At 42.3% G+C, this 24514-nt stretch overlaps 1 protein-coding gene across 17 annotated transcripts in view; it reads left to right on the forward strand.

The window, feature by feature from the left end:
* Window positions 1–24514, forward strand: part of AKAP13 (A-kinase anchoring protein 13) — a 320846-nt gene that overhangs the window by 193130 nt on the left and 103202 nt on the right. The window contains exon 1 of one of the 17 annotated variants that reach the window (XM_035024088.1): window positions 12096–12176. The exons of the other annotated variants lie outside the window; for them this stretch is intronic. Within the exon in view, the coding sequence (XP_034879979.1) occupies window positions 12096–12176 (81 nt within the window). Of the gene's footprint in view, window positions 1–12095; window positions 12177–24514 lie in introns of those variants that run through there. 17 annotated transcript variants of the gene reach the window in all.

Here is a 24514-nt window from a genome sequence, read left to right on the forward strand (position 1 = left end):
CTTTTCTTCCCTTTTCTTCCTTTCTTTCCTTTTCTTTCTTTCTTCCTTCCCTTTTCTTTCTTTCCTTTCCTTTCCTTTTCTTTCTTTCTTCCTTTCCTTTCCTTTCTCTCTCCTTTTCTTTTTCTCTCTTTCTTTTTCCTTTTCTTTCTTTCTTTCCTTTTCTTTCTTCCTTTCCTTCCCTTCCCTTCCCTTCCCTTCCCTTCTTTCCTTCTTTCCTTCCTTTCTTTCTTACCTTTTCTTTCTTTCTTTCCTTTCCTTTCTTTCTTTCTTTCCTTCTTTCTCTTTCTTTCTTTCTTTCCTTTTCTTTTTCTTTCCTTCCTTCCTTTCTTTCCTTTTCTTTTTCTTTCTTTCTTTCTTTCCTTTTTTCCTTTCTTTTCTTTCTTTCCTTCCTTTTCTTTCTTTTCTTTCCTTTTCTTCCTTCCTTCCTTTCTTTCCTTTCCTTTCTTTCTTTCTTTTTCTTTCCTTTTCTTTCTTTCCTTTTCTTTCTTTCTTTTTCTTTCCTTTTCTTTCTTTCCTTTTCTTTCTTTCTTTTTCTTTCTTTCCTTTTCTTTCTTTCTTTCTTTCTTTCTTTCTTTCTTTCTTTTTCTTTCCTTTTCTTTTTCCTTTTCTTTCTTTCTTTACTTTTCTTTCTTTCCTTCTTTCCTTTTCTTTTTCCTTTTCTTTCTTTCTTTACTTTTCTTTCCTTCTTTCCTTTTCTTTCTTCCTTTCCTTTTCTTTCTTTCCTTTTCTTTTGTTTCTTTCTTTGCTTTTCTTTTCTTTCTTTGTAAATAAGGCAAAAATGTATTTATGATAATAAAATATTACAGCAACTAACAGTACTCATGCCAAAGGCACTTACAACATACTTTACATGTATCAATTCATTTATTCCTCATAGCGACATTTTTCTTTGATGCTTTGTCCTGATGGGTTTTGCCCCCATTTTACAGGTGAGAAACCAAGGAACAGAAAGGTCATAAAGCGTGCCCGAGACAGTCTAGCTGCAGGTTGCTCTTGACCGTCGTGTGGAGCGTCACTAGCCAGTCGGCCGCCCCTTCACTTCTGGCGTGTACTGTAGGGGACATCTCGGCCTGTGTGGATTTCAGTAAAGGGCCATTCCCCCACCCCCACCCCAAAACATATTTTTGTGCTAACATTTCGTCCGACACAAATTCTCACAATTTCATCTGAGGTAAACAGTTATGTTATCCTTCCTTGAAAATGTGCAAACGTCAAAATACCTGTTCTAGTTGAATAAAATTATCAAATACAAGCTCCAAATAGTAGTCTCTAAATGAGCAAAACCAGATTTATTCTTTTGGGAATGAGCAAATGGCAAAACTGACCTGGCAGTCGTGTTAGAAAGTAGGGGATTTTTTTTTTTTTTCTTGAAGGATTTTTCTCTCTTCCCTTTGTTTTGTCTTTTGGACAGATGATAAAAAGAGCAAGTTATACATCTATATTTTTTTGGAAGGCATGACTGTATGGTGGTGTGTGTGTGCCTGGAGGGATGAGGGAAGTCTTCCATGGGAAGTTGAATCACTTCTTGGCTTGTCTGACTGAGTGACTGTATTAGGACTATTCTTTTTGCCGTGAAGTGAAAAATAAGAGTAAGTTGAGTAATTTCCTAAAGTAATACATTTGCATTTTATGTGGGATACAAAATTTTCCTAAGGGTATGGTTACTTTGAACATTAAGTTTTCATGTCTGACCAGGGCTTTTATCCTTTAAATCCGAAAACTCTTTTAGACTAACCACCTTCTCTGTATGTTAACACTGACAAAAACTTGTTCTCTTGTTGTTCAATAACTGAATCTGGTCAGCCATTGGAAAAGTCTGAGGATTAGGACTGTGGTACTAAATGAGTACATAATCAGTCATCCAGCCTTTGGGTGTCTGGTGCCCTTTTTAGCATTCCACAGGAGAAACTGAAGAAGTGCCTTTGGCCTTTGAGGAGCTCCCCATCTACTTAGAGTCAAAGTAAGCATCAAGGAATGGTGCAGGGCAGAATGCTGGAAAGTGAGTGCATCCGAGTTGAGGACTATCGAAGTTCAAAGGATAGAGTTTTAAGGTAGGTTAGAATAGGCAGAGAGATTCCCTAATTAGGAAAATGGGATTTAAAGGGTGGATTTTGGCTAAGGTGGAGTGATGAGGTAGAAAATTCTGTAAGCCACAACTGTTCCTAAGGGCCAGGGGTGTTGAGGTAGGAAGAACCAAGTCCTGATTGTGGTCCTTAAGAGATCAGCTGGGTACCTATCTTGGGGAATAGTAGCGAATGAGACTGGATGAGACCATGGAGTGGTATGACATCCAGACGAGGGAGATTAGGCTTGATGAGGCCAAAGACACTTGTAGTGTCCTCCTGAATTACAGCACAAGCCATATGGCTTCTCTGCTCCAAAGCCCTTGCTGGCTCCCACTTGCCTCTGAATAGAGTCTGTACTTTTTGGCATGACATCATATGCTTTTATAATCTAGGTGGTTAATGCTTTCCCAGGCTAATGTTCTAGCACTCCCCTAAAGGATTTGACGCATGTGACTAGACAGTTTGGCTAGTCCTCCGTCATACCTGCTACTCATCAACATCTGTACCCCATTCACACTCTTTAAAGGCTACGCCCACCTTCATGGAATTTTTCTGCCTAATCAGTTCAGCCAGAGACCCTCATTCCTTTGGTGGAGTTCTGCATTTCATTTGTACTACCCATGTGGTCTCGTGTTTGTATTTCATGCTGTTGCCCCTTCCTTGAGGTCCCAGGAATGTCTCATCCATCTTTATAGCTCATAACACCTTGCAGAGCACCAGAACTAAAGCAGGCATTTAAATATTTGTTGAAGGGATAAATGAATTTTGTTAATAACTCGCTAGTTCACTACTAACTGGCCGTGACATGCTAGTGAGGACAAAATCCCATTAGGAAATTCTGGTCAGTAAATGTCAGTGTTGTTTCCCTTGATCTCATTGTCTTTGTTTTATAGAATGAGGTTTGTTCTTATTTCCATAGATGTTCATATGGAAAGGGAGTTTCTTACTTGTTGACTGTTCTCTTCTTTTTCCATTTCCTTGCCAAAACACTATCCACCCTGCTTCCCTTCTCTAGCTGTTATGAAGCCCTTGTCCATATTCCTAACCAAGATAGCAGTGTATGCGCTCAGGTGTTCTGTTCTGGTCTCTATGACAGAATCTCTTGGAAAGAATTGAAAGTACGCAAAAGAACAGGCATACATGTTGTGTAAAACTCACTTTGTGTTGATGGTTCTTTTTCTCTGTTAATGCTTCATTTCTCAGAAAGTTTTTTACAATCTAAAATATTTATTACCAGGTTAGCAATCCTATAGGAACCATTATGGAAGGATTCATTAAGATGCTTTCTCTAATAGGAAAAATATCTTAAGAGGCAGCTAGGAAAAGTTGAGCATACAGACAGAGCCTAAATGTTTCCTTGTGAAATGGTAGAATATTTAAATCCAGCTCTCATCACTCTGCTACCTCAGAACTGCCCCTACCAGTCCACAAAACGTTAGCAAAATCCAAATCTCTTACTTGCTTGACATTTTTACAACACTTGACATTGTTTACTGTTCTATGAGATATTTCCTTCTTTTAGCGTCCCTGATGTCCCATCTGTGTGTTGATTCCCAAATCTGAATGTCCAATCCCAGCCATTCTCCTGGGCTCTAGACGCACACGCTCGCCTGCTTACCAGCGCTGTGCTTGGATGTCTCTGAGATCCTTGGATTCCCTGCGTCTAAAACCGACTGATCATCTGATCCCTTCCTGCCACCTCCTGGTGCTCCATTCCACTGTTTATCTGGTTGCCCAGGGCAGAATCCCAGTCAAACAACACTGCTTTCTACCTCACCCCTCCCACCCCCAGTGCCTGTCAAAGATAAATACCTCCAGACCTCCCCTCCACTCTCATCCACTGTCCGTTACAGCTTTGTGACCCCTCTCCCTGCCTCTCATCTTCTCCCTCCTGTCTATTGAGCATGCTCTAGAAAAATGGTATTTTTGAAGTGCAGAACTGATCGTGCCTTTCCCTAGCTAACAACCCTTCAGTGGCTTTTTCTTGTTGCAGTGGTTCAGACTTCTCAATATGAGTAGCGTGTTCATGGGGAGCTGGCCTTTTTCTGCTCCTCAGGCCTCGTCCTTTGCCACTTGCTCTTTCTTGCCTCTGGGCCTTCTCACCCGATCCTCTGCCAGAACCTCTCCCCAGAATGCCTCCGAAGCTCTCCGTCCTGGGGCTCCCTGCAGTGCTGCGCACGCTCCTCTCACCTAGTTAGTCCCTGCTCCTCTGTCGGGCCTCTGGTTAGTCAGCGTCGCCGCAGCAGGCCTGTGCTGGCCCGTGGAGCGTTTCCATCTCCAGGCAGATGTTCTCCAAGAGACAGAGTACCCTACTCCTCTGTTCAAACACTTCTCGCCCACTATCGTAACTTCTTCATGCCTTGTTTGCTGCTGGACCTTCAGTGCCCAGCATGGGGGTTGAGTAAATGTCTGTCTGACCCGCTTCACTTCCTGAAAAGCTTGTTGAGGATTGTAGTATACGATCACGACAACATTATGAATTTTCCTTGTGAAATTTCTTGGTTGTTCAGGTTGCTACTGATACTAAATTTGCCATTTTTAGCATTCTGAGCATTCCATGTTTTTAAAATACTAATGTATCTTAAAGCCACATTCTTTGGAAAAATTTGAAAATTCTACTTAAAAATACAAAATCTTTGGTATACTTAAATAGGTGCCATCTATCGTATGTCAATTATATCTCAATAAAGTTGCTTAAAAATCATTTAAGTGGTGGGGGTGCCTGGGTGGTGCAGTTGGTTAAGCATCTGACTCTTGATTTTGGTTCAGGTCATGATCTCAGGGTCGTGAGATCGAGCCCCATGTTGCACTGCACACTCAGTATGGAGTCTGCTTAGAGTTTCTCTCTCCCTCTCCCTCTGTCCCTCCCTCCTCCCCCCCAAATAAGTAAATCTTTTAAAAAAAAATCACTTAAGTGATAACTTAAAAAATATTTTTCAAGGTCTAGAAATAGAGGTTATGACCAAAATTTAGTCTGAACCTTGTGGTTGTAAATGCATATACCAACTATTTGGGCAGGGGAAATAGCAGAAGTGTTATTTGAATGACTCTTTAATAGTATAGTTAGTGTGTTGAAGAATAAGAACATGTGGGGAGGGTGCATTTCCTTTTTACTCTTAATGCTTTGGGGGGAAAAAGAGGTGCTATTATAATTACTTTGCTCAACTAAAAGTTTGCAGTTGTAGGATTATGAAGTTGGTAAGATTTCTGCATGTGAGAAGTAGTTCTTACACCATTATGAGGGAAAAAATCAGAGTAGGTTTTGTTTTTTGTCAGTGCTGTACTGTCTTATGTGATGTAGTCATAATGATCATGCTAAAAATAAATGTTGCCAGAACATTCAGAAATAACAGTGAATATGATTTATAGTTGATCAGATATGACTGTCTTTGGGATCTGGTTTCAAATATAGTGCATGAGCACACAGAGATGATTATCAAACCGTATGCTGCATGGGCGGTGTCTCAGTTCTTTTGATAGGGTCACTAGACGGGCTGAACAGGAGAATGCCAGCCATCTAGTATGTATTGATTTCAGCAAGAAATGTTACAGATTGTTCCACATAGTAAAGAAGATGAAGAAATGGGACTGGAGGTTCAGTTGGCTTTATAGCTGATGGACTAGCCCTTTATCAGGAGTGCTGGTTGGTGCATCGCCGTCCTTCCAGGGGAGGCTTTGGGGTATCTCTGGGCCTCCATTATTTTTTTGTTTGTTTGTTTTTAAAGATTTTATTTTATTTATTTGACAGATAGCACAAGTAGGCAGAGCGGCAGGTAGAGGGAGAGGGAGAAGCAGGCTCTCCGCTGAGCAGGGAGCCCGATGTGGGGCTTGATCCCAGGACCCTGGGATCGTGACCTGAGCTGAAGGCAGACACTTAACCGACTGAGCCACCCAGGCGCCCCTGGGCCTCCATTGTTAGCCTTGCTCTTCAGCTTTATTGATGACACAAGGTTTGGAGTGACAGCTGTTATTTCAGTGACAGAATCTAGATTCAAGATGCTGTTTTAGGCTAAAGTGATAATGAGAATATAGAAGGGAAAGATGTAAAGTGGGTTCTTACATAAAATCACAAGGTATGGAACGTTTATAGAGTATGGAGAAGACCTATTTTGAGTCCAACAAAAAAGGGACAGGAAGTGAGCTTATTTAATCAGAGGCGTTTCATCCTTGTAATAGGGTGGTATTCCTGTTAAGACGTCAGTTTGATCTTGATCACCCCAGGGTATGCGAGAGCCATCAGCCAGCCAGCAGTTGTGGGAACTGTGATCCAGGGGAGAAGCTCTGAGGAGGGCGGTGAGTCGTGGTGGGTATCTTCAAATATTTAAAATGCTGCCTCAACATAATATTTGTCCCAAGGAGAAAAACTAGGATTAGTAGACCGGTTCATTCTGAGGAAGACCTAGCTCTCAGGCGTCAGTGTTCAGGCTAAAGTCTCTGTGTTGGATGCGTTCATTCTGATTTTTTTTTTTTTTTTAAAGATTTTATTTATTTATTTGACAGAGAAAGACACAGTGAGAGAGGGAACACAAGCAGCGGGAGTGGGAGAGGGAGAAGCAGGCTCCCCGCTGAGCAGGGAGCCCGATGCGGGGCTCGATCCCAGGACCCTGGGATCATGACCTGAGCTGAAGGCAGTCGCTTAACCAACTGAGCCACCCAGGCGCCCGCGTTCATTCTGATTTTTATAATGTATTACTAGAGGGAGAAGCTGTTAAAAAAAAAAAAAAGGAAATGTTCAGTATTAAAATGTTGACAAAGTCGAGTCTGTTTAATGTGATGATACACTTTCTACCTGTACTTTCTAAAATTAGGAACGATTTGTCATTTTTATTGAAAAAAAATTTTTCAATCCTTTGGCATTTGTGTAAAATCAGATATGAAAATAATTGAAATGAGTAACAAATTCTAAGTTTTCTTTCCTCAAATTTTAACTTACATTTTCTCAACAGTAGTTTTCTTTCTTTAACTTTGGGGGATTACTCAAGGCAAGATAAGATGCGTAATGAAAGGAAAGAAGATTTACAGAATTGAGTTTGAGAGAGGCTCATGTTGTTAGCTGTATGACCTGACCTTACACAAGAGGTATTCTGAGTGCGCTTCTTGCTCAGCTGCAAAGTGGGTGCTAACATGCTAGCTTTTGAGGAGGAATCAATGAGATTGTGCATGTGGGAAGCACCTGGCAAATAACAAGTACTCAGTACACATTGTTGTTAATCAGTCCTGCCCCAGAAGCAGCCATCCTGTCACTACCTTGCTGTCCGAAATTACAATTCTGCCGTCTCTCTTTCTCCCCACTCCTTTTATTTTACCAAGCTGTTGGCAGTTTTAGTAAAATTCAGCATTTGTGGACTTGTTCCTGTTGAGACCTGTTTCCCAGGAGGAGCAAAAGTTTGTGCAGAGACATTTTTAAGGCTTTTTGTTACTTTTCTTGTATTCTTCCATCTTAATTTCTTTTGCCATTGTTAGTTGTGGTCAAATAATTTGCTGCTACCAGCTAAATGGCCTTCAGGTTTCTTCTTGCGAAGGCAGTAAGGGGTTAAAGCAGACGAGCAGCTTTGTTACCGCTCAGGCCAAATGAAAAAGAACTGCTGGTGGGCTGCCCGCCAGGCCTTCCTCTTCACCTTCTTCGTTGCCTTTTTCACCTTGGAACCTCCAAATCTGAAAGAGAAGTGCCTGGGAGCGAGGACAGTAGGCCTCCCTCTCCTGGATCAAACACCTCAGTTGAAATTAAAAAGGAAATCCCAAATGGAAATCGTGCTCTTGCAGCCATTGTAAAGAATTTCCTTCTTTCTCGTCTCAATTAATCAACTGTCATACATGAAGGAGTCTGTTATTCCAAGCAGACGAGAATTGCCCAAGTGGAGGTAAAGTGTTTTATCTGTATTCTAGTAAATTTTGCCACCAACAAACGGGTAACTCTGGGTGACTCACTATTTTTAAGTTAATGAAATCACAGATAAATGAAAATTAACTGTGGTAGACCTTTCCTTCTTTCTGATTTCATGTGAAGAGTGGCGGAGGAAAACAGTGACACAAGAATACACGTTTTCTACAGCCGATTTTGAGAGAATTTCTCAATTTTTCTTTCTTCTCTGCGTCTGCCCACATCCTATGAGCTATATATGGCAGGTGATAAAGATTTCTTAGTCTCACGCTGACCATGTCCAGTCAAGAAGGAACTTCCTCTCGTGCCCACCCCGTCATTTTTCAGTTCTGGAAACCTAGGTCCAGAGAGTCCCAAGTCATCATCCCACATTGCTCAGTGAGACAGAGGCACACCTAGGAATAGAAAAAACCCTTGATTTTTCACCCTGGTACCTTGTGTTCCTGCAGAGACTGAATTGATCATTGGGAGGGGTCAGTTAGCCAGTGCCCATTCTCATGCTGCTGCTTTGTGTTCACTTTGGGGTTATAGGAAAAATATTTAGAAGTAGACCCCCCCCACCCCGACCCACCCCCCTGCACCTCCCCACAGTGCTTACTGGCTTTTGTGTTCTGTTTGGGTCTTAGCATCCCCACTAGGTCGTGTCCTAATTCAGAAATTTGACTGTGGGGCCTTGAGACTGGGTTCTGCCCTAACTAAACAAAAGGAGCTGAATAGAGCTGACCCATAAGAATTGCTTAAATAATTTGGATAAGGTGTTAGATCTTGTAATTAAATAAGTCAAGGGAAAGTTTAATTTGTGAACAGAAGTGCTGTAGTTGACTTAAAATGCATAAAATATTTTTCTACTTCATTTTCTGGAATCTTTAAGAACATACATTGGGCCTGTGGTATGAACAGAGTAAAAGCACTGGTTGCTTCTGTTGAAGAATTTGGGACTCCTTTTGAGGATAGAGAGTGGGATGGAGGACACAGAAGGGAGATACGATTAATCTTGTAAATAACTACTATGGTAAGAGTCAGTAATAGACCTATTTTACTACAAGTTCCCAAAATTAAAGAAAAGGGAGAATTTTCTCAAAACAAAAATTCGTAGCTCTCGGCTCTGGTCTGGATATAAAATGATTGGTTGCTGTGTTTCAAACTCCTAACTGAATAACTGTTCAGTGGTTCCAGATGTTTTTGATAAAAACTTGGAATTGTCAGCTCAGCAGCCCAAGCACAGGACTGCGGATTCTGTCTTCTGTGGAAAGTGCTGAACAGATCCAGAGGGGACAGCAAAACAGACACTCCCTCCCCGCCCCGAGTATTTGTTCCCTACCCAAAGCGTTTATTCTACAAGAAGGAACAGAAGACGGAAGGACAATTCCAAATCTTTGTAGTAGGTTTATGTGTGCAGAAGGAGTAGGAAACCTAGATTTCCAGCCTCTGGCACAGTCAGCAGATGGTCAGAAATAAAAAGGTTCGTCTGTAGGTCTCAAAACATTTCGGACAATTACATTATTTTGAAACCGGTTTCTCTTTATGTAAACGTCTTGAGGACAGAGACCTTGTTACTTGTTTGCCTTCACTCAAGGCACAAAGTATCTGTTAAAGCAATATAGATTATCTGCATTTAAGTCAGTAAGTACTTAGGACGAGGTTGGGAATAGGAAGGCTATATGGTGACTAAAGCATCTCCGATCCCTTGAGAGATGCCTGGGAACCTTGGAAGCAGGAAACATTTGCTTCTAATTAAAACAGAGGGAGTGGCAGGAGGGATAAACCATGAGGAGGGCAGAGGGGAGCCAGCCTTGTGTTCATATGGAGAGGAGGGGGTTTCTAAATTACAGCCTGATGAAAGTTCCTACAGAAAAGCTGATAAAACCAACCATTTCCCCATACCCTAAAGCCTAAAGGGTCTTCCGATTTGTGCTCTGGACCACAGAGTCTCAAAGTAAGTCCTGGTCAGGTTCCCACCCTTTTGGGAAGTCTGAGCAAGAACTTTATTTACAACTTTTTAATCTCTCTCTAATCATCATGTTTCTACTGTTTTCCATCCTCACTCTAGTGAAAAGCAACATCTGTTTCACTGTTCGTGTTGGTAACATCACAGAGCCAGGGCTCACCGGGGGCATGCGGGGAGGGGGAGGCGGTCCACCTGCCTTGGATGACATAGGGAGGGGTGGGGATCCGGGCTCTGCGTTGGGCACGGCTAGGGCTACAGTGTAGTAATAGGTGAGGAAAACGCTCGCTTTCTCATAGGGTTTGCTGCATTTCCCTCCTTTGGCTGGTTAGCAATGTGAACGCCTGGACTGAGGAAATGGTGACTCATCAGATCTTCTACACCCCTTTTATAAAACTCCTGAGAAACCTTGTCACCAACTCTGTTTGCAATACTGACAGAAATTTAAGTACTAAATCTCTTTTCTTCCTCTCCCCTGTGGTATCTGAACCCCCTCATTCACACTCTTCAGGTCTGGCTAAGGGCTCCCCTAGCCCCTTGAGGAAAATGGTGGCAGCCTAATGCTCCTAGAAGGACAAGATCTTATTCTTTTCCTCTCTCCGCTCTTTTTCCCTTTTTGTTTCCTTCAGTCCCCCCCCCACCCCATCACTTACGAACAAAGTTGAGAGGGTGTCTGAAGAGGATGAATTCTGGAGTAGGCCGCTCAGAGGCTGTGGCACAGGGCGGAGCTGGGGGGGGCTCTCGGCAAGAATGAAGTGACAGAGCCACAAGGCTTAGCCAGTGTGCTTGAAAGCCCTGAAGGGGGGGGGGGCGAAGCAGTCCCAGTGTAGGTGACCCTCCTCACTCAGAAGTATTGACACATGCACCCATTCATTCTACTCCTTTTCTCTTTAATTGTCTGTAAAGCCCCTTCCTTCACTCACTCCCTTTCTCCCCACTCACCCCCTTCCCCCCCACACACACAAAAAAACAAAAAGATGAACTCTTGATGATTTTTCAACCATATCAGGCACTTTTGTAGCCACTTCTGGATCCTAGAGACATAGCCCTGAAATACTTGGCTGACATTTTTCTCATATTAAATCATTGGTTTGCATTTGGCAGGGAGCTGCAGTGTGCGCCTTGGGTAGTTTCAATTTTCTGTACTTCGTGGAATGGATGAGTATGTTGTACTTGCTCATGATGTTTAGGATGACATCCTCCCCCTTTATTATCGTACTGCTCCAACATCAAAGCATTCGAGTTGCATCTTGCAATGCCTGACAGAGCCTTTTTCATAGGGGACAGTGAGGAGGAGGAGGAGGAGGAAGTGGGTTGGAAAAGGAAGCCTTGTTTTTCTCTTCTCCGTCTGTGGATGAATCATGTTCCCACTGCAATTAGGTTTTCAAACCTCCAAGGCTGCTGGTGAGGAGCTCAAAGGGCAAGTAGTGACGTTCCTGAGGGGAAGGGGGGCTGGGGCAGGGAAGGGCCAGCGCCCAAGAAGGGAGGAGGGAGTAGAGCAGGAGGAGTGGTCTTTCTTTTCGCCTTTTCCTCTGCTGTCATTAGAGATTTTCAACTGAAATCAGAACCAAGCCCTCCTGCCTGGTGAGCAAGAGCCTGACTCCGAAGACTCGACTTTGAACAGAATCTCCAAGCTTCTGCTGGTTTTTGTTTTTGTTTTTTCTGTAAAGGAAAAATTTACCCTCCTTGTCTTTTTTGTTTTGTTTTGTTTTGTTTTGTATTTGTAAGCAAGAACAGAAATTAATGAGAGAATGAGAATGTTTTCATGCCATCCCTTTGAAATAGCGTTGTCTTACCTTTTTCTGTCTTTTGCTTTTCCTGACAAAGTGCATACTGGATTTTTATTGCCTGCTTTGGGTTTTTCCCCCACATGCGTCAGCCATTATGCTTAGCTGGTTCCTTCTTAATTTTTCTACTGCAGTTGTTGCCAGTGATGGAAACGCTGTGTGCTTCTCTTTCACTCAAGATCTGCATAAAGTATAGGATCAGGAGGCACTTACTGTTTATAGTATGAATTACAGTGCTCTCAACTTGCCAGAAAGCCTTCCATCCGTTCAAGGACTTGGATTCCACTTGGTTTCTTTTTAATCAATTTTGGACCTTTTGAGGGTTTTATAGAGAGAGGAGTTAGGGAGGGCAGTGATCTCCAGTTCAGCGTGAGAAATTTGGAACGGTGGACTTGGGGGGCGCCGTTGGAACAAAGATGTATGAACGGCACAAGAGACGGTACAGCTTGTGTGACATCTCCAAGGTGGACAGGACCGTGGATGTGGTGTTGCTGAAGGTAAGGGGCCGCACTTCACATGCCCCAAAGCTCGCAAGCTCCTTTCTCTCTTTGCATCCAGTAGCTGGGCGCCTGGCTGCCCTGTACTGGGAGAAAGGCTGAGAAGATGTGTGAAAAGTCGGGAGCGGAGGGGTGCGGTTGGTGATTTTAAGGTTCTTAAAAGAAGATCTGAACAGAGACTGGGGGGGGGGCGCTTAAGAATCAGGACTGAGCCACACTTACTGTTGAAATGTCATTTTGTTTGCTTTAAAATGCTTTCTTAAAGCTTAGGAGCACCTCATACTCTTGAAAATCACAGCGGGAGAAATTCACCTTCAGAGTTGCTCTTTCCTAAGATGTCTCTGTTTGTCCCTCTGTCCCTGTTCTCCATCCCCTCAGCCTCCCTTGCTCCAGCCCTACCTGTCTGGGTATCGCTCTCTGTTGTCTTCTGCTGTCTCTTGCAACTCTGTAGGGGCAAGATGAACATTTCCTTTGGAAGGGTCTCCAGCCTATTTATTAAAGTTGCAAAGTGGTGCTTCAGCCTTGGTTTTGACTGCCTTTCTTGGACTCTGTTGATAGCTATATTTGTTTTCTTGGCGTTAGTGATGTTGGGTGTCTAAGCAGGATGGGGGTGGAGACTCTGAATAGCTAATTGCTCACAGAAGGCATCCTTGAATCTAAAATTAGTAAGGACTCCTCCAGCCATAAGATGGGAGTCTGGGAATGTTGGACAACTCAAGGAGCACTTTTTGGAAGTTTAGCAGTTTTCTGGCAAAGGCAGGGGAAATTGGAAGTCAACCAAGTGCTTCACAGATGCCAAAAGAACCTCAGTACCTGAACTTGTGAAAGTGTAAAGCTAGACGGAGTGTAGGCAGAGAGGTAATGTATTGCCCTGGTCAAGGAAATTTTGGAACTGTGTTATCAATTTATCAGTTCAGTTTATTACTTGGGACTTCCTAAATTTTTTCCTTGGTCCATTGAGGCCAAGAAATGGGTCTAGAAGGCTAGACACAGAAGCCAATGAACTACCACCTTGGATGAGGGCCCAGGTAGGAGTGGTGATTTGTGGTAGAGTGGTGTCATTGTCCCTCCTAATTGCTGTCAGGTACTTGTCTGACTTGCTAGGCCTAGGCTGAGAGCAGTTGGGGATTTGGCATTTTGAACTTGTTCCAAGATGTTATTAATTTTAGTTTCTCTGAAATGTGATTACCTTTATGAAAGCACAATGGTGTTTTAAAATTTTTGTCCTCATATAATATATTTAGGAGAGCCCAGTTTTTAGGACCTTTATATGCTTGACTCTTTTTTTTTTTTTTTTTTAAGATTTTATTTAAGAGAGAGAGAAAGAGCACAAGCAGGGGGAGTGGCAGGCAGAGGGAGAAGCAGGCTTCCTGCATGAGCAGGGAGCCCAATGCGGGGCTCGATCCTGGGACTCTGGAATCATGACCTGAGCTGAAGGCAGCGGTTTAACCAGCTGAGCCACCCAGGCGCCCCTGTATGCTTGACTCTTGATGATCTTAGATTTTACTTGTCTGTGGGAAGAGAAAGAAGGAAAAAAGGGAGAGAGGGTAGAACATCCCAGTCTAGGTGTCACAGGGAGAATCATACATTTAAGATAATGCTAAAATGGGTAGTGCTCTATGCTCTAGCTGGGAAGGAAAGCCTTTACGAGAACAGCTAAATCAGCATGGGCTTATTGGCCTCGGATATGCTCTTTTACAGTTTTAACAAAACACTTCCATGTACATTATTTCATTTGAGACTTACTGCTCAGGCAGCAGCTGCTCCCCTTCTCTCCCCCCCGCACTTTTATAGGAAGAGCGTAAGGCTTCTCTTCATCTCTTGAGCCATGGTGAGGAGTATGAAGTACTTGACTAAGATGTGAGTTTTTTTTTTCCACAAGGCCATAGCTAATGAAGGATAGAATTAGTTTTTTAGGTGAATTTGTTTGTATTCTCTCTCTCTTTTTTTTTTTTTACCATGCTGCCAATTGTATAATGAAAGAGTTTTAGTAGAGAAAACTTCACTTCTCAGAAAATATGCATTGATTACAAATAAGTAAACACTAAGAGTCCTGAAAATAGTGTGTTTGAAATAAGATAGCTAAGTTTCGCGTTAATTTTTTTGCTTTGGCGACAGAGAAGAAGGTTGTTGAGAGCTGTACATTAAAACAGTATTGATGACCCGGTCGATGCCAGCGATGGTGTTAAGTCCAATGGGTACATGGTTCTTTGAGATCCTCCTGTTGCTCAAAGACAGACAGTAAACAGAGAAAGTAAAAAGTAGGAATTACTGTAAGTGATTCGACAGGAATAAGCAGTGGGGAATATAGGAAATAATCAGAAGGCCTGTTTTAGAAAAAAGATGTTTCTGAGGTGCTGCCATTTAAAAAACTGATCTCCTGGGGCGCCTGGGTGGCTCAGTCGTTAAGCGTCTGCCTTTGGCTCAGGTCATGATCCCAGGGTCCTGGGATCAAGCCCCGCGTCGGGCTCCCTGCTCTGCAGGAAGCCTGCTTCTCCCTCTCCTGCTTCTCCCTCTCCCACTCCCCCTGCTTGTGTTCCCTCTCTCACTGTGTCTCTCTGTCAAATAAATAAATAAAAATCTTTAAAAAATAAAAATAAAAAAAATAAAAAATAAAAAAACCCTGATCTCCTGAGGATAGAAAGATGCTCGCTCTACCAAGGGAAAGTGTTCGGGCGAGAATGAACAGTAAATGTAGAGGCCCTGAGGTACTCGGGGAAGCAGTGGCCGGGCCACCGTGACGGGGCTGTCACATGACTGTGCAAGCAGAGGACCAGTATCGGAAGGGTCCTGAGTGGGACCTAGAAAAGAAGGGCCTTGACAGCCGTGAGGACTTGGCTTTGTTTGGATACGTTACTTCTCAAATAATGTTTTGAAGAGATCCTTCGGGTGGTGTGGGAATGAGGTAGGCCACCATTGTGGCAGCCCGAGGCACGGTAACTTGGTTTTGTGGTCTGAAGTGGGAAGAAGTGGATGGATACGAGATCCAGTCTTTTCATTTTTACATTCCTAGTGTTTGTCTCATTTTACATATGGAAAAACAGATTGGGGTATTCAGTAATTTTCTGACAATCTCCACAGCTCATGTGTAATAGGTAATAGGATGCAAACCCAGATCTGATTGTTTTCAAAGTTCATGCTTTTTCTTGCTATCGTAGACCTCCTCTTCAAGTCAGCAGTGCCTTTTGTTACATGAATATGTGAATCAGTTCTCATATAAATATACATGTGTTTCTTTTCTGTTTTAGACTTGAGGAGTTTTTTGTTGTTGTGTTTTTGTTTGTTTGTTTGCTTGCTTTTTAAGTAGGCTCCAACATGGGGCTTGAACTCACAGCCCTGAGATCAAGACCTGAGCTGAGATCAAGAGTCAGACGCTTAACTGACTGAGCCACCCAGGCGCCCCTAGACTTTCCTATTGAAAATAGTCTTAGAAGCTGTGTCTACTGCTTTTTTCCCAGGATAGGAATTCCTTCCATAACACTTAGGGCAGATTCGTGGCCTCACATAAATTCATTTTGTTGCACAATTTTTGCACATTTTTTCCACAATTATTTTTTTTTTCTTTAATCATTCAGAAGTATTCTCTAATTATTTTTCATTTTGAGTTTCGGTATCTTTAATCAGTGTTTTAAAAAAATTATATTTGGGTGTATATGCCACTTCAGTTCTCAAGTGATCGTGTGTATGTTCTCACTCCACTTTTGTCTGTGGAAATTTGTTCTTTTATACAAATGAGCTTGTAATTTTTCCATCTGTTCACTATTTCTAAGTACTGAAAACAATGTTCCTAATTTGTATTAAATGCTCAAAAAGTTTTGTTAAGGGATGCCTGGGTGGCTCAGTCATTAAGTGTCTACCTTCGGCTCAGGTCCTGATCCCAGGGTTCTGGGATCGAGCCCCATATCGGGCTCCCTGCTCAGCGGGAAGCCTGCTTCTCCCTCTCCCACTCCCCCTGCTTGTGGTCCCTCTCTCGCTGTCTCTCTGTCACATAAATAAATAAATCTTAAAAAACAAAAAAGTTTTGTTAATTGAATGAATTAATCTTTTAGGGCTTCTAAGTAAGGATTCCTGCGCATCATGCTCCATAAACTGTAGTTAATGTACTCAAAGGTAAGAACACAGAGATAGAGGATGACAGTAAACACAAAATTCAGATTGTGGGCCCACTGCTGTGGAATTCCACATTTACGACTGTAGGCCCTCCCACTGGCATCCTAGTAATTCACTGCGGATTAGCTTCACAATTCTCATTCTGGGTTATGTCCCGATGCTTTCTTTGGCTCATGCTGCAGTCCGATCTTTTCCGTTCATCAGTTCTGTGCAGTTCTGTTTCATGGTAGCTCTCCTGCATCAAGGCCTTCTCTTAACACTTCCCTAAAGCTGCATATGTTGTTAGTCTTTGTCCTCAGATCAGCTCTTGCTTCCCATCATCAGCCTCCAACATCCCCGAAATGTTACCTCCTTTCTGAATTCTTTGCTAAATAATAAGGCATAAGTTAACAGTATTCCTTGGTCATTTACGTCTGGCCCACGGCCCAGTACGTGTACACACACACACAGACGCACACACACAAACACACACACACCCCTCTTCCTCACTCTATGCCTTTCCCTTGACTCCCCCTCTCGATGTGTGTGTCAGTTCTTGCTCCTGTGATAAGTGGTCAGTAACTATGAATCACATGCTCAGAATGGGGTGTGGAAGAATTTTATGGTTAGCAGGAACCCATTGGTACTGACATGCCTGTTTTTGTCAACATCCTTCAGAAAGCTAGTAGGGAACGCACAAGTTGATGAATGATAGAAGTTTTCACCTAACAGAGTTCAGTAGCTAAATTCATGGTGAGTATTCCTGAGACCAGTGTTAACAAAGAGGACACTACATATCTGAAACTTACTGCAAAACTAGCATACCGGAAAGAAGGGTGTCAGAATCTAGGATTGACTGCTGACGTAACCTGATTTTAGTCCAAGGCCCATTTCTGTTTTACTAATGTTACAACTTTAGGTACCTGCAAAAATATTGCCTACTAATAATAATATTCTTCATGTTATTGATGGTTTATTGAGCATACTTTGTAGCTAGTAATTAAGAGTGTCAGGTGAATGCTTAAAAGATTTGCAACCATGTTTTGTGTGCATCGAATGAAAATATTTACAGAGGACAATCCCATCCCTATCCATGATGTTTGGGCAGGCCACATGACCTCATTAGCTAAAGCTCAGAAAGAGTAATTTATCTTTAAGTCTAGTGTCATTTTCCCGAGAAATACATCGTTTATAAGTTTGATTTCTCTAAGACAGTTCCACCTTGCGTCAAACAAAAGATGTAAGGAAGCTAAGGACTGAGGACAACTGCGCATATCTGCTCAGTTGCAGTCTGACTCCCTGAAAAGATTTTGACTCAAGTATTGGCTTCCGTGTCCACATGGTGGGTTTTTGCTTCCTTTTGTTCAGCCTTGTAACTCTGGCTGGATCTCCTGAGACAGTTGCAGAGGAAGTAAATATGAGCAGTGGCTGGGAAGGCTGGGTGTAACCATGAGCTCGTATTATTAGGATGTTCAGATATAAACAGTAGGAGAAACACTGCCAAAAACAAAAGGCAGTTCCCTCTCTGCTGGAAATATGTACAACTCTATTTTCAGACTGATGGGAACACAACGTGGGTGCAGTTTAGATGATCACAAGGAGTCCCAGACTTCATGGCAGGAATGAAGAATTATCTGGATAGCCCTGACGTTTCTTCTGAGCTTCCATTGTCCCAGGGTCCATGTGCCATGTAGTTGCTCCGAACTTCGGATGTTGAATACCTATGGTGTCTGTGATCTAAGGATCATGGAGATAGTGTGGATAAAGGACTAAGTTTGGTTTCTAGCTAAAGAATCATAAATGGGGTCAGAGCCAGAAAGTTTTTTGGTAACTTCTTCCTCCCAAAAATGTGTATATGTAATAGCAGAGTGTCTGTCTTCCTCACTTCCAGCCACTTGCTAAACAGAAGTTCTGAATCATCTTGAACTCTTCCCTCTCCTACCCATTCAGTCAGTTCCAGTCCTGCATCTTGCTCGTACGACCTCAAAGATGCCATAGTGCAAAATCTGGAGAGAGGGGCTCATAATCATCTTCACTGTTCTCTTTAAAACTCAAATTATTAGCGTCTTGACACTGTTGTTTCTTCCTTTTCTGTCTTCTAAATCTGCTAACAGTCAGAATCTTGCCAAGCCTAGTTTCAGAGCCAAGTAAGAAGATTGTTGATAGTACAGAGAACCAGCTTATCATCTGTTTATGGAAAAATCTCAGTCTTAGAGGTCACCTTTTGGAAGAGACTAATGGGCAAACAGGTGTGTTACCATGTTTGTACTCGGGGCTTGGCGTTGTATCTGGCCTATAGGAAGCATTCTGAAAATGTTTCCAGTGTAGCCACACTGTGTGGTCTTTAAGTTGTCTCTTGGTGTGAGTGAGAAAGAGACAGTTGTTGAAGAATAGCACTGAGACTAGGGCAAACTTACCTGTGACATCAGATTCTGAAACGGGGGAGATGTTTTGTAATCCAGTTTATATCTCTTAAGCAGTTTACTTACATAGTAAGAACGATCTGTTCACACAAGAAGACAATATGCTTGGTGTTGCTGTCACTGTATACAGGATGTGGTGGAAAATGCTGATACGTGTTTTGACAGTCTTTCCACACTCGATGCACATGGAGTCGGCCCTCCGGTTAACGACATTGACCATGATTGGTAGCATCTGGCCCAGAATTCCAGCTCTGCCCCTGTGTGCACCGCTTGACCACTTTTGTCTAAACGAGCTTGCTGATCTCTAATTGCCGCACACTTTTTTTTTTAATTTGATTGTGGGAGCACACACATAACCCAGAATTCACCATGCAGCGGCCGTACAGGTCACGGTGGGTCAGTACATTCACGTTGTTGTACAACCGTCACCGCCGTCCGTCTCCAGAACTTTCTCATCTTTGTAAACTGAGACTCTACCCATTAAATAATAATTCCACTCTTCTCTCTCCGTCCTCCTCGTCCCTGGAAACCACCATTCTGATTTTGTTTTGTCTCTGAGTTTGACTGCTCTGGTTAGCTCACATAGGTGGAAACGTACAGTATTTGTACTTGGCTGACTGGCTTCTTTCACTCAGCAGCATGTCTGCAGGGTCATCCGTGTTGTGGCCTGTGTCCGAGCATCCTTCCTTTTTAAGGCTGAATGGTATTCCACTGTATGTGCGTACCACATTTTATTTATCCATCCATTTTGGGCATTTGGGGTGTTTCCACCTTCTGTCTACTGTGAATAGCGCTACTGTGGACATTGGTGTACAAGGATCTGTTCGAGTCCCAGCTCTCGGTTCTTTTCAGCATATACCCAGAAGTGGGATTGCTGGATCATATGGTAGTTCTCCGTGTCGTTTTGGGAAGTTTCAGCCACCGTTCCACAGTGACGGCTGTCTGACATTCCCACCAGCGGTGCCCAAGGTTCCAACTTCTCTGTGCCCTCGCCAGCACTTGTTGAAATTTCCTCGGTGGTGTTTTGGAGGTGGGGAGGTGAATGTGGCCACCCGAAGGGCTGTAATACAGCATCTCGTTGTGGTTTTGACTTACAAGCATTTCCTGAAATTACTTGAAACCTTACCATTTTCCAATATAGATTTTACTTTTAAATGTTTGTAAATGAGTCCTAATTCTGAAGAAGGAACCGGCTGATGACTGCATTGTGGCCAGATTTGCTTAAGTGTCTGTGTCCATAGAAACGGTGAGCCTCCTCGGCGCATTGCTGTGAATTAGCTGTCAGTGACTGAAGCAGGCATCTAGACAGAGAGCCCAAAGCAAACAGAAAACATTTCTGTCAATGACAGCATTCTAATATTCAAAAAATTGGTGCCCACAGTTCCATATATTAGTTGTTTCATTTGATATTTTATTTTCTAAATCTTTTTGTCTAAAGTAAACAGGGACTCTGTTTTCCAACTAATCTCCAGAGATCTGAATTGCACTTTGCCAGCTTTTTTCAGTTTAGTATTGTTATTGAAACTTGTTTAAACAATTGTTGAATTCCAAGACAAAGAAAAAATTCAGAAGAGGCACTTGTGGGGTGGGGGAAAGAATGCTGGATTGGAAGTGAGGAAAACGCCCTCACTGTTTCTGAATACCGTACTGACTTGTCCGAGTTACTTCACCTCTGCTGGCCTCGGTTTTAACGGTTGTTAATGGATCTGGTAAACGGAGGCAGAGTGATAATCCTAAAGGCTCTCCTAACTTTTCATTCTCTGTAAAATCACTGAGGATAATGAATTCAAAGATTATTCGTTAAGAATCCACCCTAAACCCCACACTTACTACTCAGTCGGGAGACCCGTGGAATAAAGATGTGCTTCTGTTCTCAAGAAGCTCAGTCTTGGGAGCAGACGCAGTTACCAGTTCAGTTCATACGCGAGGATACTGTCCCCAAATGTAGCATCACAGTGTGTGTGGGCTCCTCTCCGAAATGGCATCGTCCCTCCTCCTGGAGCAGGAGAGAGGTCCAGTCTCGCTGACGGTATTTTACAAACTGTAAAGTACTGTGAATCTAGAGGTATCGAGAGATGTTTTACAGTTTTAATTCTGATCTTACCTGTCCTATTAAAACCTGCTCTTTCCAAAGTCACAAGAAACCTCACAGTTGCCCAGTCCAGTAACGTCTTTTATCTGTTTTGATGGCTCTACAGTGGTTGACACCGTGGACCTACCTTCTCATTTCAGCCCTCTGCTTCCTTAACTTCTGTGAAACTAAGCTCTCTGAACTCTTGTGTTTCTACAAGGGGTGTGGCTGTCTCTGACTTACCCACTCACTGTGTTGTGCAATGCCTTTCATGGAGCGGAAGAAGAGAGTCGTTAACTCTGGTCCCATGTCTCTGTTTGTGTCGTGACCTGGCCAGAAATGCACGCAGCATTTAAAACATGGTTACTCCTTATGGTGTTCCTCTCGTTCTCCTTTCTATTAATTAGAGCTCACACTGTCCCAGTCAGCACACATTTTAAGTGCCTGCTGTGTGCAAGGCACATAGTAACTGACCACTTTCTTGACTACTTCTGCTTTTAAGGCTTCACATAATGATTTGATATATAGAAGGTATTTAATACTTTTTTTTTTTTAATAAGGAGGGAGACAAACCTAAGGGTGATGCATATTACATCTTCATACTGTCTTCCTTCCCTAGAAAGTAACCAACAGATTAAAATATATTTTCCATTTAAAAAATATATACTCCTGGAGCACCTGGGTGACTCATTCAGTTGAGCGTCTGCTTTTGACTCGAGTCATGATCCCAGGGTCCTGGGATTGAGCCTGGCATCGGGTTTCCCTGCTCAGCAGGGAGTCTGCTTCTCCCTGGCATGCCCCCCACACACACTCATACTCTCTCTCTCCCCCCCCATGAGATACCACTTCACACCTCCTAGGGTGGCTACGATCAGACAGACAGACAAGAATAATTACAAGTGTTGGCATGGAAAGATAAAACACCCATACATTGCTAGTGGGGACATCAAATGGTGCAGCCACTTTGGAAAAGTCTGGCAGTTCTCAGAATGTTAAACATGAAGGTATCACATGACCCAGCAGTTTCACTCCCAGGTGTAAACCCAGGAGAAATGAAAACACGCCAAAACAAAAACTCATACATGGATTTTCATAGCAGCATTATTCCAAACTGCCAGAAAGTGAAAACAGCACAAATGTCCATCATAAATAAATAAATAAATAAAATGTGGATATCCCCACACAGTGGAAGATTATTTGGTAGTAAAAGGAATGAAGTACTGATATGTGCTCTGACATGGGAAAACCTTGAAAACCCTTTGCTAAGTAAAAGAAGCCAGTCACCAAAGACCACATAATGTGTGGTTCCATTTATGTGACGTGTCTGGAGTAGGCAAGTCCACAGACACAGAAAGTCGACTCATGATTGCCCAGAACTGGGAAATGGAGGTTGGGGTGGGGTGTGAAGACTAGCAGATACAGTATCTTCTTGGCATGATGAAATCTTCTCAACTTAGACATTGGTTAACGGTTACACAACTCTGCGAATATCCTAAACCATTGAATCATACCCTTTAGTTGGGTGAGTTTTAGAGTATATGAATTACATTTCATTGAAAATGTTAAAATGCCAGATTACACACACATGTGCGTACACCCCCCCTCCCCCCCCCCCCCCACACACTCTCTCTCTCTCTCTCTCTCAGTGCCCTGTGGTATCCTGATTTTGATCCTGGAACAGAAAAGAACATTAGTGGAAAGAGAAATGAAATCCAAATCCAGTCTAGAATTTAGTTAATAGTAACGTACCGACGTCGGTTTCTACTATTGACGAATGTACCAGGGTTATGTAAGATGTTCCCATTGGAGGGGCGCCTGGGTGGCTCAGTCATTAAGCGGCTGCCTTCGGCTCAGGTCATGATCCCAGGGTCCTGGGATCGAGCCCCGCATCAGGCTCCTCGCTCCGCAGGAAGCCTGCTTCTCCCTCTCACACTCCCCTTGCCTGTGTTCCCTCTCTCGCTGTCTCTCTCTCTGTCAAATAAATAAATAAAAATCTTAAAAAAAAAAAAAAAAAGAGATGTTCCCATTGGAGACGCTGGTGAGGGAGAGGTATATAGGAACTATGTGCTTTCTTGGTAACTTTTCTGTCAGCCTAAAGCTATGACAAAATAGAAGATTTGCCAAAAAGTAATTTGTAAAGAAAAATTTGGGAAACTATAGAAAAGCTAAAATAGATATTGTTTCTTGGTGTTTATTCAAGCATAATCATTCAATGAAAAACTGAATCAGATTAGGGTTTTTCACCACATAGGTGTGATTCTGTCAAGAGACTTTTGCCTTCCACTGTGTTTAAATGTTTTAATACTATTTAATATATACTAATTGTCAAAACTGTGATAGGTCTGAGATTTTACCCTACTTGCAGGCTCCCAAGTTAGCCTGACAGTTTCATGGGTGCTAGCTGAAGTCACAGGGCTCCTCGGTCCTAGGACAAATGAATTCATTACTCATTGCACAAAAAGCACCATGAACATCATTTCCTTGTTGGTTCCTCTTGCTTCCCAAGTTCCCCAAGGGCAGCACAGAGGAGCCCAGGTGGATGCTTTGTCACAACCGAGAAGCCCCACCCTTAGGAAACTTCAATTTTTATAATGGGCGGTGAGCCTGCCTGATCTTTGCCCTTGACTGAGACATTATCTTTATTATGCTGGGTAGTAAACAGACCTACCCTTTGCTTCGGAAAGAAACAGTGTCTCTGTTTTTCAAGGCTATTTGATACACAGACATTTTGGAAAAGATAGTTTAGAACAAAAGGACAATCAGTGCCTTTGCTTACAAGACCTGGGGAAGATAGGATATATATCAAATCATTATGTGAAGCCTTAAAAGCAGAAGTAGTCAAGAAAGTGTCCTGCAAGGACTCAGAGTTTATGTGAGAGAGATGTGAAAGTGGTCATATACATGAAGAATATTCTTCCAGCATTAATATGTTCTCACCACTATTATTCAGAAATGAGTGTATTCAGTTAAAGAGATTTTATTTAGGGGCACCTGGGTGGCTCAGTTGGTTAAGCCTCCATCTCTTGATTTCGGCTCAGGTCATGATCTCAGGGTTTTAAAATTGAGCCCCATGTCGGGCTCCACACTCAGTGTGGAGTCTGCTTGAGATTCTCTCTCTCCCTCTCCCTCTGCCCCTGTGCCCACTCATGCTCACTCTCTCTCTCTCAAATAAATTAATCTTTTAAAAAAAGATTTGATTTAATCTTAATTTCATTATTGTGTTATTTTTTATAAATATTTTTAATATTTTAATTTTGATTGAAACAACACATTTTAAAGTTATTTATATTATATACTATTAATATATTATTCACATTTTATATTATCTGTATATATTATATATTTTGCAAACTGTTTAACTTACTTTGTGTAAAATGCAAATGCCTAAAATGACATGCAAAGTATAGCCAGTTAGTCCCTTACATATTGAAGGCCAAGAATGTTCAGTTTACTCACTGGCCATGGAATTGAGAAGGCGATGAAAAATATTCTAAGATAAAGAATTTTTGCAAAGGTTCCTAAAATTTTAATGAAACTAGAGGATTATAATGTTAAAGTGTTTGGGGGAGTTATAAAAACTAAAAACATATATTACACTTATATTTAGGGGATTTTTTTCAGCTCTATTGGAATATAACTTATATGCAATAAAATCAATTTAAGTTCACAATTTGATGAGTTTTGACAAATGTTTAAATTGTGTAATAACTTCTGCAATCATGGTAGGAATATCACCATCACCCCCAAAGTTCCCT

Source organism: Mirounga leonina, unplaced genomic scaffold (genome assembly GCF_011800145.1).
Source record: "Mirounga leonina isolate KUSES-001 unplaced genomic scaffold, KU_Mleo_1.0 Mir_178, whole genome shotgun sequence".
Classification (NCBI taxonomy): Eukaryota; Metazoa; Chordata; class Mammalia; order Carnivora; family Phocidae; genus Mirounga; species Mirounga leonina.